The sequence below is a fragment of the Pantherophis guttatus genome, chromosome 6 (assembly GCF_059756535.1).
Source record: "Pantherophis guttatus breed Tessera chromosome 6, ASM5975653v1, whole genome shotgun sequence".
NCBI classification, from domain to species: Eukaryota; Metazoa; Chordata; class Lepidosauria; order Squamata; family Colubridae; genus Pantherophis; species Pantherophis guttatus.
This window is the reverse complement of record NC_142068.1, coordinates 61,938,346-61,956,713: the sequence shown is the minus strand read 5'-3', so window position 1 is coordinate 61,956,713 and position 18,368 is coordinate 61,938,346. Positions and strand designations below refer to the sequence as shown.

Below are 18,368 nucleotides of genomic sequence, written 5' to 3'. Positions count from 1 at the left end.
CTTAATTATGGAGCACTGAAACATTTCTAAAACATTCCTTTTGTATAAATGATAGCTAACGATAAAGTTTGACAAGATGGTAAGAGGGGCAATTGCTAACTTTGAAAATAATAGGGGGAAAACCCCTTCTGACTGTATTAAAGAGAGTAGAAAGAATGAAAGTAATATTTTAGAATTCCCGTAGTAGATTTCAAAAAGAATATTAAAAATCTTTTCCCACTGCAAGCAATCCATTAGCAATGATTACACTCCAAGCAAAGCATTTTCTGGCTCAAATTTTGCATTTTAGGAGAAAATTAAAATGTGAGGCAAAGAGGGAAATGTCAAATAAGATGAATGTCAGGAAATACTATTCACAATAAATATTATTTTACATTGAGATTTTTAAAAGTTAATTACAAATTGTTTTGCTCAAGGAATTATTATTATTATTTTTGCATTATTCAGCAATAGATTTTCAATTTCAAAAGCAAAACAAACCCAGAGGTAAAAGGGGAATGAATTTTGTTTCAAGTATCGCTTATGTTCCAAGCAAAAAAATACAAGCACAACACACATCCAATAATATTTTAGAGCAAACAAACAAATGAATAAACTTGGATAGATACACTGATCTCTATCAAAGAAGACTGATACCTTATTACAACATAAAACTGATCCTGTACAAGAGAAAGGACAATCAGGAAACTTTTCTATTTATATAACAAGAGATCCAGCTGCTACGCAAATAAATTATCACAAGTAAAATGACACTTGAAATACACTGGACTTTGTTCTTCAATGCCATCAAATTTGCTACACCTATCAAATCTAACACAAGGCAGATACTGATCTATTTATTCTTTTGTCTTTGTGGTGGTGGTCAGAACTTGATTGCCAGATTTTTATCTATTACATGATTAAATCACCATTTGGCTAGTACTAAATATGTACAGCAACTTATCAAAAGCATATGTGAAGCTGAGCTCTAAAATAAAAATAACTGGTATGGTCTCTCACAAATTGCTTTTGTATTGTGCATTTAATAATTAATGGCAGATAAATACACGATGTGCCATCATGACTAGTCATTATTGTAGCAATAGCTTATAAAATAATTACACCCATGATTTGATTCAACAGGATGTATCGAATTCTTGCTGCTATAAGATTTGGATTATCTCATCATATTTAATTTTTTTTTCTTTTTACCAGTGATTTTCAATCTATTTTTGTAATTTATTTGTTCAATCAGAAATGAGTCAAGAATACATAAACAGTTGTCTGAGTGTTACTTAATGTACAGCTATGTCTTAGCATTGGTTACAGTTCACGTATTAAAGCTGTCCTGACTTTTTACTAAACTTCCAAAAAAGAAAGTACACCATTGCGATTTTTAATTAGATATTAAACATGTGGTTGTTTTAGCAAAGGTAAAATAACTATGTATGTGTCACATTTATGTATGTATTTACATATATAATATACATATGTGAAATCCTTTTAAATCTGTAAGATGAGGACCAGATTGTAGGGGGCAATATGCTGACTCTGTAAACGGCTTAGAGAGGGCTGTAAAAGCACTATGAAGCAGTACATAAGTCTAAGTGCTATTGCTAAGTGCTATCGCTATTTTCCCCAGGTCTCATGAGGAAACTGTGATGCATGACCTATGGAAGAAAGCCTTGTGTGGCCAGCAGCTATCTGCTAAAGAGTCAGGGTGGGTCAGGGGTGGGTTCTAAAATTGTTTACTACCAGTTCTGTGGGCGTGGCTTATTTTGTGGACATGGCTTGATGGTCATGTGACAATTCTTTAGGATTTAGCAGAGGTACTGGTCTACCAGGCTTTTAATTGCTTGCAGAGCTGTACCAGTCTACTCATTTGTTCTTGGAGCGTCCTGGTCTACCCATTTGTTTTTCGAGCGTCCCGGTCTACCCATTTGTTTTTCAAGCATACCGGTCTAACCATTTGTTTTTGGAGGCACCGGTCTACCACCACACTGCCTTTTAACACTGATCAGCTTTAGGGCGGCCCTTTGAAGCCCCGCGGCAAGAGTTTAAACAGTTTTTTTCCCTCTAGCCATCAGCTGGGACTTGGGAGGCAGAGAATAGATCGGGGGTGGGGCCAAATAAAAGATAAGAATAACACGGGCGTGGCGGGAGGGCCCAGCTCTGGAACAAAGAGAACCGGTTTGGTGACGTCATATCATCACCGCTACCGGCTCGGTGAAACTGGGCCGAACCAGGAGGAATCCATCACTGAGGTGGATATACTGTGGAGTGCAGAAGGACAAGATGGCATTGATGGAGGAAGATAGACTGGTGGGGGAGGAATTGGCCCCCTGTGGTGATAAGTGTGGGAGGGCTGCTAAGTGCCCAAATTTTAATCCCATGACTGGAAACACTGCAATGGCTGTAACTTCAGGGACCAATATTAGGTCCTTTTGTTCAGCACTGCCATGACTTCAAACAGTTGCTGAATCAATGGTGGTAAGTTGAGGTCTACCTACATACTGTACATACTTCTGTGGGAGTAAGTTTTTCCTTTCTTTTGGTGATGGGATGGAGTTGTTTTTGTTTGTTTCGCTTCTTCTTTTGCAATGACTGTGGTTTTTATGGGAAGCTCTTTTCTTTTATTGAGTCTTAATTTTGTTAGCTTTATCTCTTACATTCTCTGCCTAAGTGATTAGTGTTTCCATGGTTGTACAGGGAGCTGTTTCGCTGAACAATATCTTTTAGATATGCATTCTCTTGCCTGCAGATGTAAAGAAGAATTGCCTTGGGTTTGGTTCTGGCTAGCAAAGCCTGCAAAGAACCTTTAATAATCCAAGCTATAGGAGCTTTTATCAGCAAAAGGAGCCACAAACATAAGTGGAAATGAGTCTCTTCTATTCAGTGATAAATATGAGGAGTTAAACCAGCCAGGGCTAGAGAGACAGTATGATATTTTTGCCTCACCTCTCTTATTGCAATGTGGCATAGTGGCACAGTTACAGCAAAATGAAGAATTGTCAATATTGGATACAGCCTCTAAATTACCCTGGGCAGTGTTCAATTCTGACACCCTGATGGGTCAAACAGTATATATTAACTCTGAAAACAAAGCTATGATTTTTCAAGAGCTGTCTGAAATCACAGAGACATTAGACAAGCTCCATAGCTCCTTGATCCATCTTGCTAGGTCTCTGAAACAGAGGGTTAAGTTTGAAGTAAGCAGAAAGGGCTTATTCCTTTCTTTAAAATCTGGATATAAATTAGAAGGCAGTATTCAAAGTTGCTATTGAAGAAAGCCTCAAAGTACTTTCAGCTCTTGTGTTTTACTACCTGTTCATTGCTCCTCATTAAGAATAATAATATAAGCAAGAGAATATCTGTTGCATTCTTTGAGTGAACCATTATGCTTCCAAATGTACCAAATATATGAAGGAGGAGCCACGTGGCTACCCAAAAGCAGCAATGGTAATAGAATTTTGCTAAAACTTAGCAACACAATTATCCCTTTAAATCTCTGTAAAAGGAGGATGTTTTTGACTCTGTTCCAAGTGTATCCATGTCTTTCAAGATTAGATGTGAAGATTTTTCACATTTCAAGATTAGATGTGAAGATTTTTCAATGTGAAAAATCAGCTTAAAACCAATCCTTCCAGATGTACAAAAAAAAATGTGAATTTAAGGACTAATAAAGCAGCCTTGAAACTTAGAAGAAATTGGCACCCTCTTTAACAACTCTCAAGAATATCATTTATTCATTCAAAACACCAAGAAGCAGGAGGAAATTCTCAAAAAATTAGTCAACTGAAAAGTTTAGCTATCATTTATATAACACCTTGTAAAATGAAATAAGATTCACTCTGGCTTACAGGATATACCTAGAGGTAATCTGCCTAATGTCTACTGGAAGAAGCTCGTGCTGCTCCCTTAATTGTCTGGATGGCATCTCCTTTGCCCAATGCAAACTTTTCTCAAATTCAGTTGCCTTCTGTACAAGCAACCACTCTAAAAGGAAAGAGTTAGGATGACACTATTTGCATGAAGAAAATATTCAGTTGACATAAAGAGGAAATGTTATTAACTCTTATGCTGGCGCATCTGCTGTGTTTGCAATGTCATGTCTTAATTTTGAAAAAACTCTTATATTAAATCAAGTCTTTTATTAGATCAGTATGATGTCCAGCTCAAATGCGTGAAGACATGGAAAGTCATGTCAAGTCTACTATCATTTGCTCAATGTTTTTTTTTTTTCAAGAGAAATAGAAATGTGAATCACAGAAACTTGAAAGTTTAATGCTGGCGTCATGGTGGGCATCTACAAGTACCAAGAAGGGGTACCACTGAAGGCCATTAGATAATTGACTCCAACATGTATGCATAGTCCCTGCCCCCAATCTCATTTTGAATCTGTCAGTAGGCATTCAATATATATAATGATGTATGGGACCTCATTGAGGACTGCATCTAAAACCAGTCTCTATTGTTTTCTGATGTGATTATCTTAATGGTCGGAAGCTTAAACACAAGACTTGAGTCGAATGTTGAATTGCTGCTTACATATTTTAATAATGTTGCCTTCATTGAGATGCTTCTACCTCCACTTATTTTCACTACTATAAAGACTATGAAATAATTGATTCTCACTGTTTTCCAAATAGCAATCAAATACTATCTTTTTTAACCTAAACAGATCTGCTGAGTTAAATATGATGGAGAGCCTACCTGTTTGGGTTAATGTAGAGATGGTTCTATTGACTTTTAAATGGTTTCTTCAATTCTATCTTTGAACCTTAAATCCTTATAGATTAATAGCAGCCTATCTGCTTCTAGTCACCAAACTAGAAGATCAATGAACTCTTCTGTTCACCACAACTCTCCAGGTAAAGTAAATTCTCGCTTGGTAAAGGATATGAGAATGGAAGCTGTAGTATTCTGTGGGTTCAAATAAAGCAACACATCTCAGGCACTCCATCTATAATGGACTGTCTACTATCTAATGCTATCTACTATCTACTAGTACTACTATCTACAGTATTTCAAGCCCAAGTATTACATTATGTTATTATTCAACAGTACATGTAACCAGAGTTAGCGCAAAATTAGTTAGAAAAAACCCAAGGCTCTTACAGCTACTAATTTTAATTAAATTCATATATATTAGGAAGAAAAACATATAGAGTAAATCCCTGTTAAAAAGAGAGAGGAAGATCAGAACGATAACTGGAAACCTTTACTTTGGTACTTTGTCTTACCTGCCTTCCCAAAAGACATTACTGGTTCATTTAGTATCATTCCTCAGAGGAAGATCAGCATGATTAGCACTGTCATGTTCTATTTAGCAATGATGTTAGTTCTATACCTATACTAGACATTTGTCTTACAATATTCTCAGCTGGACCTCTTGTGCCTGTTTCTAATGCTGCTAAACTTATTTCTCAGTTAAAACAAGGCAAAACTGTAGAGGTGACCTACTTCTGATAGAATTATTTAAGGCAAACATTAACTAGCGGGCACTCATCCTGGCTAATCTATTTATGCATATTTATGTTCATTCCAGATGCCAGCAGACTGGAATAAATTTATCACTGTCCTGTTGCATAAAAAAAAGGAGACAAAAGCATTCTATCTCACGCTACTGCTCAATCAGTCTGGTGACTACATAAATATGTTGTATAACAAATGCCTTATGGAATATGGTTGAAGGGAATGTCATGGGATAAATTTTTAACAGAAGAATAGCCAGCTTTAGGAAAGATAGGTGAACTTTAGATCATTGCTGTTCTTCTGAATCTAGTCGTAAAGTATGCTGCTCCACCTGGGAAAAATTATATGTTGACTTCACAAATTTAAAGGCAGCTTCTGAAGCAGTCCTCAGAAACAAGTCCTGGAGGAAATTGATCACCTTCTTCACTGACTGTTGTGTCCACATTTAATTACTTAACTCCATGAGAACAATATAGTGTAAGTCTGATGTGGCTTTCAAGGATATTCTATAGTTTCCCCTTCCCTATTTATTCAGAAAGGAGTGAAGTAGTGCTGTATTTTTGGAACCTTCTTTTTTAATTTGTATATCAACTGTGTTTGGTGCAAGACCTCTCAAGATCAAATTTTTTCCTCTACATTTTGATTGGGAGAACCATTTTATTGTATGCAGATGACTCAGCCATTTCACCTATATTTTAATAAGCCAGAAACAGTGCCTCAGAAATCTTGCTTTTTAGTGGAGAAAGGCCTCATCACCAATCCTAATAAAACAATAGTAATTTTATTCTCTAAAATACCCTATCACCCTTGGAAAATGGAAGGCACCAGTATTATTTAAACTAAGTCATTCAAATATCTCAGTGTCTCTTTTTTCTGCCTCAACATCTTTAAAAGACAAAAAAGAACTTCCTTCTGGTGAGGGTCGTTTATGAATCCCACTTTACAATTTGCTACTCACAATCATAATAAACCTATGTTTATCATAATAAACATAATAAACATATGGCAGCAATTAGGATATATAAAGCAGTCATAAGAACTTGAACCATATCTAGTGTGTAGACCTCCAAATGTTGTACAATGGCTCCTCGAGAAATTGTTCAGTTGAAGTTCTTGTGTCTCTTCTATCTATGCCCTGCTATGTAGCTAACAATTTATTATAGCTGGAATTTAGCAAGATTTCAAAAGGAGCTCACACATGACGTTGCCTCCAAAATACTAGATTACTTTGAGAATTATCTGGGCATTGATCCTTTGGAATAATGTAATATCTTTATGGATCACTGAGAGAAATTCAGATTTGATGTCTGTAGCCTTTCCATTTATGAGCTTGACAATCACCACCATCAAACTTAATTGAATTCAGTTACAATTATTTATCTCTAAATTGGCTGGCCAGGCCTGTACCAAATGTTTTGTTCAGCTTTCTGTTTTATACAACACAAGTGACAATTATTAATTTTAAATTTTTAGTAAAAATAGAAGTTAAACCACCCACTGACAACTATGTCAGAAAATGCTGTCTTGTTGATATTATAATTTAACGCCAACCTTAAGAAATGAATAAAAATATCCTCTGTTCTCGCTGGCAGCTTCAACTCAATTACCTGCTTTGTATACCTAAGCCAGAGATTCTTATTTGCATCAGTAGTTTTGCATTAGCAATCATATGTATTATCCATTTGTTTATTTTACAGTTATTTGTGATGTTTCTCTCTTGTTTTATAGGCATCTAGAAATAAGATGCATCTTATTTCTATGTTTAAGTTCAAGTATATATTGTATATTAGATAATATTAATAAACAGATTGGCAAGAGTAGCTAGATGGAAGCCTCTCCTCAGTGCAAAACACAGGAAAGCCCACTTGGAGCTTGCAAAAAAGCACCTGAAGGACTCACAGACTTGAAGAACAAACTCTAAGCAGGCTTTCATGTGTTTTCCACTGAGGAGAGTTCCATCTAGCCACTCTTCCATAAAGCACAGATTGGTAGAGGGCTGCAGTGATGGTTATGCTTCTGGAGCTCTGTCCCATCTCCATACAGGATCTCTGGAGCTCAATCAGAGAGACCATCAGGTTTTTGGTCACTTCATTGTCACCCCGATTGCTCAGTTTGATCGGGTGACCAGCTCTTGGAAGAGTCCTAGTTGTGCCAAACTTGTTCCATTTGAGAGTTATGGAGGCCACTGTGCAGCAGAAATTTTATTGTAGCCTTCCTCATGGCTTTTGCTCTGCTACAGTATGCATTGTCAGCTGTGACACCTTCTATAGAGAGATGTGTGCCTTTCCAAATCATGTCCAAGCAATTTAATTTACCACAGGTCAATTCCATTCAAGGTATAGAAACATGTCAGCAACAATCAAGAGAAATGGGAAGCACTATAGCTAAATTTTACGTGTTGTTGCAAAGGGTCTGAATACTTATGCCAATGTGATATTTCAGTTTTTTCTTTTTAATAAATTTTCAGACATTTCTAAAATTCTGTTTTCACTTTGTCATTATGGACTACTGAAGGTAGATTAATGAGAAAAAAAATGAATTTCAACAACTGTAAAATCAGGCTGCAGCACAACAGAATTTACAAAAGTGAAGCAGGTCTGAATACTTTCTGAATGGACTGTAAGTCTATTGTACTACTGTAAGTGCTATTGCTATTCTATACAATTAAGGATTTTTCTATTCTCAAAATAAAACCAAGATTGAAAATTTCAATTAGGTCTATATGATCGCTCCTTAATTTTTTTTGTCCAAAACATTCAGCTCATAAACATTTCAGATGATATGTATCCCCACTTACATGACTGGAGATTATGTTAAAGTAGGAAAGTCATGATAGTTTCCAAATGAGCTAAAATGGCGATAATACAGGATTCACACTTATTCGAAAGCCAACATAGCCCAAAGTCTCCATTGCCTAAAATACCCAATGTCATCAAAATGATGTCAACATAGAGTGCAAGATTAGCTAAAGCAAATAGATGGTAGGAAATTAATAACATCCAAGTTTTTGCATTGGCACTTTAGCAAAATTATGATAGAGATACACCAAATATAGAAAAGTGTCCAGCATGAAGGTTGAATCCAATCAAACAAATCTCCCTAACCAATCCTCAGGGCCTCTAGAGAGCTCGCTTAACCTTTTAAACACTCTGTCCCTCTCAGAAACAGTCATTTCAAGGGCTATTAATTCCTACACATACCATATTCACACACATAAACACACTGAATACAGAAATTGAATCACTATAAGCCATGATTTCAGGTGTTCCAAGTACTGTTTTCCTAGTTGGGAAAACAGAAGAAGCACAAAGCTGAGTCTGAAAGTCCTCAGTCAAAGCAGGCTTGCCCAGAAGTGACAATCCCCTCTTGAGTTTCATGACATTCATGGATAGGGAGGCAGTGATATTATCTGTCTCCCCCCTCCCTCAAAAAACAACAACCTTAGAAAAAAAATTTATTGCAAAATTGAGTTTGCTAGACACAACTGTGGATTTACAAGTTGTGCAGACCTATTTTAAACAAGTGATATTAAACGTGTTGTTCACATTCATCTTGATTATAGCAAACACATTTTCTTAAGAAAACAGCTCTTACCATCTGAAAACTTCTAGTAGAATGAAACTCACACTGCATCATATCAAAGAATATGGGAATTGTAGCTTTTCTCAGCTCAGTTTCGGGAATCAGAGTCATTTCTAACATGGGCCCCACCATCTCAGGAATGAACTTGATTTTATGCTGCCCTGTTGGGAGAAAAAAACTGAATGTAAGAGGGAAAATTACTTTCTTATTTCTAGCATAGTAAATAGATCAATTCTAGTCTATGTAGAGATCATACATTTGTTATGTATGAAAAGTGCAACCCGTGATTATAAGCAGTAGGCCTTTCATGCAAAAGGATGAATCTCAATTATATTAGGCCATTCTTTTTATAGCTAAAAAAAATTAAAATACAATTAAAATTAATATTTTTTCCTTAGAAGATGCATTTCTTGATCACAGAACAAACATGATCTATCATAAAAAGAGAAAAAAAGTGTATGTATTATTTCAGACCTGATCTTTATATTAATTCTGTATAGATGCTGAGGCAGGGAGAACAACCTTGTTGCTATTGTAGGTAATAATTGTGTACATTATTGAACTTCGATGCATTCGTACATCATTGATGTAAGGTACAGTGCAGAATTCTGTTCCATTACCAATGTTGAAATAAATTTCAGAGGTATTCCATTATGTGAAATTTGTGTGGTACGTACGTGTGTATGTTTGTATTAGAAAGAATTTCTAGCTTTCATGGTGGCATAGTGGTTATTTATTTATTTATTTATTATCAAATTTATATACCGCCCTTCTCCCGAAGGACTCAGGGCGATGTACAGCCAAAGTTAAAAACATAGATACAAACATTAAAAACAATTTAAAAAGATATATATATGTTTGGCCCCATAATTAAAAGAACAATAACAAACCTATTAAAAACATTTTTAAAAAGTGTTAAGCCAGCCCGGCTTGCTGAAAAAGAAAGGTCTTCAGGGCACGGCGGAAGGCACCGAGGTCTTGAATTCTTCGTATCTCTGGGGGCAGTTGATTCCAGAGGGCAGGTGCCCCCACAGAGAAGGCCCTCCCCCTGGGGGCCACCAGTCTACATTGCTTGGCCGATGGCACCCTGAGGAGGCCCTCTCTGTGGGAGCGCACAGGTTGGTGGGAGGCCATTGGTGGCAGCAGGCAGTCTCAAAGATATCCAGGTCCTATGCCATGGAGTGCTTTAAAGGTGATAACCAACACCTTGAAGCGCACCCGGAAAACCACTGGGAGCCAGTGCAGCTCACGCAGGAGGGGTGTTATGTGGGAGCGCCATGCAGCTCCTGTAACTACCCGCGCGGCCGCATTCTGGACTAGCTGGAGTCTCCGGGTGCTCTTCAAGGGGAGCCCCATGTAGAGACCATTGCCGTAGTCCAGGCGAGAGGTGACGAGGGCATGAGTGACTGTGCACAAGGAATCCCGATCTAGGAAGGGCTGCAACTGGCGGATCAGGTGAACCTGATAAAAGGTCCCCCTGGCTACAATCATCAGATGTTCCTCCAAGGACAGCTGTGTATCCAGGAGGATGCCAAAATTGCGAGCCCTCTCCGTAGGGGCCAAGTACTTGCCCCCAATAGTCAGTGATGGAGTCAACTGACTATATCGGAATGCTGGAAACCACAGCCACTCAGTCTTGGATGGGTTGAGCCTGAGCCTGTTCCTCCTGGTTAGAATGCAGTAATGCAGGTTAACTGTACTCAATGCCAAGAGTTCGATTCTGACCGGCTCATGGGTGACTCAGCCTTCCATCCTTCCAAGGTCTGTAAAATGAGGACCCCAGATTGTTGGGAGCAATATGGTGACTCTGTAAACTGCTTAAAGAGGCTGTAAAGCACTGTGAAGCGGGATATAAATCTAAGTGCTATTGCTATTGCTATTCCAGTTCACAACAATAGAGAATTTTCTTGGCTCAGCACTGTAATACTATCATACATAGATTGCTTTTAACATTGGCACGCTTTGCTTTAATGCTTTAAATGTGGCACACTTTCTACAAATATACAGAAAAGTTTACCTCTGAATTTCTAATGGCACTTTAAAGAATTCTTATGTTTATTTTACTGAACATCCTAGCTAGCAATCTCAGCATCCTCAGTGAGGAGCCTTCAAGTAAATTAGGAAGTGCTTTTAAAAATATGAGAGAATTGTAAGGATTTATTTCTGAAACTTCATTGTTATAACCAAGTCTCCTGGACCCTGCCTAAGAACTCTGATAGAAAACACATTATGAGGTCACCACATTATTTGATAGGGCCACTATCCATGCCAGGAAGTTACTCATATTTCACAAAGATTTACGTTTAATAATGGAATTTCAGAGAGAACAGAAAATTGAGCAGTTTGAAGTAAATCTGCTAAAGAAATATGCTCCTGTAATATGTGCCTCATATTACTCTTTTTCATTCTTTAGGCACTTCATCTAAAACTATTTCAGAAGCTTTCTTATTCACACAATTGAAATGCTCCAATTTCATTAAAGAGGCAAAGTGAGAAAAAAACAAGCGGACAAGCCACAATCATTAGGAGTTGGTGCATTAAGGAACAAGAAGGGTATGTTTGCAATGGATATATGTACAGAGAACTAAAAAAATAATTAAATTCAATTTCAAAATGTATTTAGATCCAAGTAAACTTGTGGGTCTTTTGGGGCATGTTCTAAACCTAATCCTTTTTTAATATTTAACTGAAGCAAAATGAGAATCAATGAAGGAAAGGTCATCTTTCTATGAAGACATGGTGGCACAGTAGTTAGAATGTAGTATTGCAGGCTAATTCTGCTAACTGCCGACTGCCAGCTGTTCAGCAGTTCAAGTCTCACTGGCTCAAGGTTGACTCAGCCTTCCATCCTTCCAAGGTCGGTAAAATGAGCATCCAGATTGTTGGGAGCAATATGCTGATGCTGTAAACTGCTTAGAGAAGACTGTAAAGCACTATGAAGCAGTATATAAGTCTAAGTGATATTGCTAATATAATGTACAAAAATAGTACACCATGAATAGTAAAACAGAAAGGGTAATTGGAACAGATTAGAGCCAGAGGTGGGTTCTACTTACCTTTACTGTCGGTTGGCATCGGGAGTGGGCGTGCGCTTCTGTGCATGCGCAGATCACCTATGATGACATCCAGGTTGGTGGGCAAAGCCTCCCGCCAGTTTTACTACCAGTTCTTGTGAACCAGTCCCAAGCCAGGGTAACCCACCACTGATTAGAATGTATATAATCGCATTAAAATCCCTTCTTCCTGAAGGTTATTTACATGATCAGTTCACAATCTCACCATATTTTGCACTTCAAACATTATGGCAAAAACCAATCATGTTCAGACTGTAGGAAAAAATTGTTCTAACCGGGAAGGAGATGGTTAGATTTAGCTGTAGATAATTAAGTTTTGCTACTCTTATCCCAAGTTCTAATCAGAATCTAAATCAAGCTTTATACATCAATACTGTGTTTCTGGTTGTCTTTACCCTTTTATTTGGAATGGCTATCTGTTTCAAATAGTTCGCCAAGAAGATCTTGTGTAATGCTGATCAGGATTTTAATTTATTTTGAGCAGAATATTTATATGTTTTACATTTCTTGAAGTCAGACAAACTAATTTATTCTTGGAAAGGTGCTGAAAGAAATGTATATTATAAATATGGATATTACATGCTCAAACAGTATAGTCAATATTTAGCATTACTACAAACTCTGAATAGGAAATCAAAAAATTATTCAAGCTTTATATGCTCATAAGAGAAGATATCTTGAGTAAACAGGGAAAAGAAGGGATAAGGGAAAGAGAATAGAATGATTAGAATCTTGCAAACGTTTGGTTGCAGATTCCATTTGTATGTTTTTTCTTAAAATATATCATGATTCCAAAGATAGAAATGTAATTTTTCAATCATTATAATAAAACTCTGATACTGATATCTTTCATCTTGCTAACAATGGTTAAATTTCTGCAATATATGAATAATTGGGAATACATATGTCTGTAATCCCTCATTTTGTGGAACTGAATGGTTTGGAATCCAATGTGACAGAAATCATATAGTATATATACATATATGATTTTTACTGTATTTTCTTGGCATCTATTGTTTTTGATTAAAATTTATTTGTAGTAAAAGACAAAAATAATAAGTTCAATACAGTCAAGGGAAAATAGGAAATTAACAAATAATTAAAATGGCTTTTTAAATCTAATTTAAGATCAGGGGACAACACAAAAAACAAACATTTTTTTTTTACTCAGGTATCATCTAAGAGGAAACATGTAATCTTTTTGTCCCATCTTGCATGATTATGAGTCAGAAAATGATTTATCTGTTCAATGCACCATGTGGTATACCAGGGGCAAACCTCCTACCACGGAGGATGAGCAAAATTTATTCTGGACTGGACCAATCTGAAATTTTCTACAACAGACAAAGGCAAAAGTCGGGCAAACTTCTGGGCAAAAGTAAAGGCTCTCCCATGAGATGAATTAAAGATACTTGGTTAAGTATTTGCATGAGAGAATTGTCTTCCAAATAGCCTCACAGCATGCCAAACAGGAATTTTGTACAAAAAAAAAAAAAAATCCAACTGAACTTCAGTATCAAAATCCAAATGTTTCCAATTTAACCAGGTTCTTCCTGGGTAAGAGTCAAAATAGTAAATAGTGGAGGGAGATAAAATAATACATTTTTTAAAGAAATAGATTGGCCAAGATCTCTTTCTTAAAATGTGGGGATGTAGTTGTTTTCAGCAACAGCACGGAGACCTAGGTATTATCAGAGAGGTGTTAAGGATTTTAGCAGACATAATTACATATGAGTCTACAAAGGAGTTAGACCGGTAATGGAATTTAGGGAATGAGAGTAGCAAATCTATCCTCCATATAAGAGGCATTGAATGACCTTGACTCTAAAGACTTTTATGGCTATTGAGATATGGTTATTTCCAGTCTGATGTGCAAAATGAAAGATAGCTTTTGAAAGCCTGTGGGCTTAAACAGAAATGACCCTAAGTACTTTTATTTATTTACTAGACAACCTATCACCCTTTGGGTCATCCTTTCAGAGATATTCCCTTACCAGATTCTTCAACGTCTTCAACAGCAGTGACAGAACTTCTAATGTACTGCCTTGCCTGGGATATATTCAGAAAATGTTATCTGCCCATGTTGAAAATAGCTCATGGTATAGCACAAATCATGTTTATGGCATTTTGCATTATGTTACAAACTGTTTTAATATAATGTTTATATCATAAATGTTTTCTAACATTTGCCAAAATTCAATTCCACAAGAGCAATCGCTCCTTGATCTTGGATGAATTCTGTCAGTTAGCCCATTTGAAGTACCTAAGGTTTTGCCTTATGGTACACTATTTCACCCAGTTAAAAATTATAGGAACCATAGTTTTAATAGCACCCCCCCTTCTCTCTCACACACACACATATCTATCTATCTATCTATCTATCTATCTATCTATCTATCTATCTATCTATCTATCATCTATGTATCTATCATCTTATTTGTATGGAAAGCATACAGCACTTGATTAGAAAATCATAAATGTATAAAACAATCACACTAAAAATAACTATTAAAAGACACACAAAACAGGAGGCTATGATACTAACCACGTCAGATGATTATAATTATCATTTGACAAAACAGTTTGAGGGGTGAAAGAAGAAGATCAAAACAATATACATATTCTGGATAAGGCTTTGAATGAGGAAGCTGGATTATAAAAAACTGCTGATTTTGAACTGTTCTTTTTTAGTGGATTTAATACTGGAGGCTATATAAAGCTGACACAAACTTAGAGATAAATTGTAAAGGTGTATTGATGAATTAATTAAGAGGATATATGGTACAGTAAGAAAACCATCACAAAATCTTCCAAGTTCCCTGGGACCCCCATGTCAGCTAACATAGACAGGTTTTAAGGGATTTGTGAATGTTGAAAGGGATAGAACTAGCCTCACTTTCCAGGGGAATATTCATTCAAGTTCATTCAAGGCTTAGAATTATCTTAAGGTAATTAAATACACTTAGTTGTTTACTGGATGCTGAGGGAATTAATTTTCCAGGAATGCTGGAAAATTTTCCAGTGGAGAGTTCATTTGGAGGAAGTGACTATTTTGATTTTATTATTATAACGATGCCGAGTTCCTTCTGTCTGAAACATTAGGCAGGAACACAAAGGCCATTTTATCAGTTCATAATTTACCCTTATCCTGACAGAAGTCAGAGATATTCAATTTATATCATCATTACGACATTGTGGCTTTCTTTATGAATAAAAACACAGTAGTTTAAATTCACAAGTTACAATCCTGCAATTCATTACCTCTGCACATCAGTGGGCATTGTATGTGTTCATATGTGCCAGATGACTACTTTAATTTAAACATTAAAATGAAATAATTTTCTATGGCAGTTGACATTTTCTTTCTACTGTACTGCTAGTTATTTTAAAACATTCAGATTCCAATATCTGTGCAGTAATATTTTTAATGCATCTTGCAGAGTTCCTCTCCCTAATTCTGTTTTGCCTTTACATAAAGCCACTGGGAGAGATCATTCACTGACATGGGATTAAATATCATCAGTATGCTGATGATGATACTTATACATCTGCCCCACACACCAGCTAGGTGATGTTATCTCAATCCTGTCCCAATGTTGGGAGGCCATGGGACTCTTGAAGGGAGTCTGGTTCAACCTGCCAAGACTTAGTGGTTTTGAGTTTTGCCCATGCCATCCCCTATATCCATTTCTGGGATTTTTTTCATCCTTGGCTCTAGATAGGATTATACTTCCCTACTGAATCTTATATTTAATCTGGAAGTTCTCCTGAGTTGCGGCTCCTGTTGGAAAGCAGGTGGCAATTGTGGCTAGAAGGACCTTTATAAAACTTTTGTGGATTTTTTTGTGCATCAGTTGCACCTGTTTCTGTATTAGGAATATCTGTCCGCTGTTACTCATTCCTTAGTCATCTCCTGGTTGGATTTTTGCAATACATTCTGCATGGGGCTGCTCTTGAAGACCATCTGAAAACTGCAGCTGGTCCAGGATATGTTTCAGGGCACCCAGATAACATCACTACTTTGCAGCTACACTGGCTCCCAATAAGCTTCTGGGGGCAATTCAAGGATTGATTCTTTTCCTGTGCACTCAGCAAAAATGGAATAAATGAATAAATAGATAAAGAAATAGTCTTGTATTGATGTGGCATGGTACCTGTTTTCGTTTTTCTATTTTGGATCTTTATTTTCTTTTTCTTTTTATTATTGTATATCAGACAGAGTCAAATTGTGAGAGGGCTGGCTTATAAATGTTGATGTAAATAAAAATCAGAATTGTCAGCATTTTTTAGCTTTATTTTCCAAGTATGTTGGAATACCTTTACTACCAGTTTCCTACTTGGTAACCTGTAAGGCATAATGATGAAAAAACATCCTGATTGGTTTAAGCGTTAAGTGCATCTTCTCCATAAGTGCCTGTTTATCTATAAGTGCTGGAGGGTGGTCATCAGTGGTGGGTTTCAAAAATTTTTACTACCGGTTCTGTGGGTGTGGCATGGCTTGGTGGGCGTGACAGGGGATGGTTACTGTAAAATCTCTGTTCCCACCCTACTACAGGGGAAGGTTACTGCAAAATCCCCATTTCCTCCCGATCAGCTAGGACTTGGGAGACAGAGAATAGATGGGGGCGGGGCCAGTCACCATTTTTACTACCGGTTCTCCGAACTACTCAAAATTTCTGCTACCGGTTCTCCAGAACTGGTCAGAACCTGCTGAAACCCACCTCTGGTGGTCATGTGCTGACTTGAGAGATATTATCTTTTTGTTTAGTTATGGGGAGCTCTGGGATAAACAAAAACTTAATTGTGATCTGGTCTGGTCCTGTTGTGCAATGTTTTAGAATTTTTAAGAATTATTTTTATTTGGTTATTAAATGTGTGTGCCTCCTGATTGCCAACAACTCCCACATATAATTTTGAATATATTTTAAGTTTTTAATGAATTATTTCATTGCTTTTATTTTATTTTATTGTATTATTGTGTTTAATGATACTATTTTGCTTGTGAAGAAAAAAATGCTGGTTAGGAACAGTATGGATAAATAAATAAATCCATCACACACACACACACCTACATGCAATGTAAATATGCCTATTGGTCTTAGTTATGGGAGACTAGAAAATCCAAAAGACTTGAAAAAAACCATGTTGGAGTAGAGTTCTTATATATAGTCCTTAGGCACAGTCATTCAATTGTGACAGTAAGATAAACTCCTCCTTGTCTTTTACAGTACTCTAGTGTCAGTTCATAACACTGTACCTTATTAATCTTGGACATGTTCAGATGACATATACTGTTAGGCTTCAAGGCTACATAGATACCACCATTCAATAATTTGCACTAAGAATTATATACAGTCAATGCTAGACTATTCCTCTATTCCCAGAAGCCAGGCATAGCCTAAAAACAACTAATTTTGTATTCACATTCCTCCTACACACTTTAAAAAAAAAGTGACAGGCACAGCAGCAAATTTAACACTCAATCTTTTGCAACCAGCAGTAATATCCAATTACCTATAGTGGCTGTGAATTTTAAATTTCTTCCAGAATGTCTTTTTCCAACTTACTAATTATGAATTTGACAGTATTAAGGCAGAGAAGTTGTAGTTCAAATGTCAATAATTAGTTCACAGCACTCTTTCATCGATTACTTTAGTAGGATTATTCAACTGTATTTCCGTGACTATTGAAAATAGTGATACTGCCTCTGTCTGAAAAATAGATTTATATAATATCATCAACTTGATATTATGTCAAATCTATTAGGTCAACACTTTGGAAACTGAAGTTCTGGTTGAAGAAGAGTAATAATCTGAGTACAAAATTAAGATAGAAACCCATGAGGGCATAATAGACCTACGGATGATGTTACTAGACATTTGATGATTAGGTGCAGAAATAATGTCATGCTCTCCCTAAAAAAAGAGAAAACATGAAAGATAAACTCATATGGTTTTCTTGTTGAAATCAGTGATAAATGAAACCGCTAATGTTTGCAAAAGATTTTGATGAAAAATAAAAATATCCACAAACAGTGCCATGTATGTATATCTTTGTATATGCAATTTATTTTATCACTTGTCTTATAACAATGACTCTGGATAGTGTACAAGAATTAAAACCAAAATAATAAGAATCCAAATAACAATTGTTCAAAATCACAAAAAATAATCTGATTCCTATTTAAAATACCAATAGCAGCTGAGCTCATTTAACCTTTCAGCACTCATACAAGACTTGTTCTTCATAAAAAGTAAT

The 18,368-nt window shown here is 36.4% G+C and overlaps 1 protein-coding gene across 4 annotated transcripts in view; it reads right to left on the bottom strand.

Moving 5' to 3' along the window:
• DOCK1 (dedicator of cytokinesis 1) overlaps window positions 1-18,368 on the bottom strand; it is a 427,633-nt gene that overhangs the window by 93,343 nt on the left and 315,922 nt on the right. For all 4 annotated transcript variants that reach the window (XM_034436445.3, XM_034436446.3, XM_034436447.3 and 1 more), the window contains exon 33: window positions 9,049-9,197. In XM_034436445.3, the coding sequence (XP_034292336.2) occupies window positions 9,049-9,197 (149 nt within the window). The remainder of the gene's footprint in view (window positions 1-9,048; window positions 9,198-18,368) is intronic.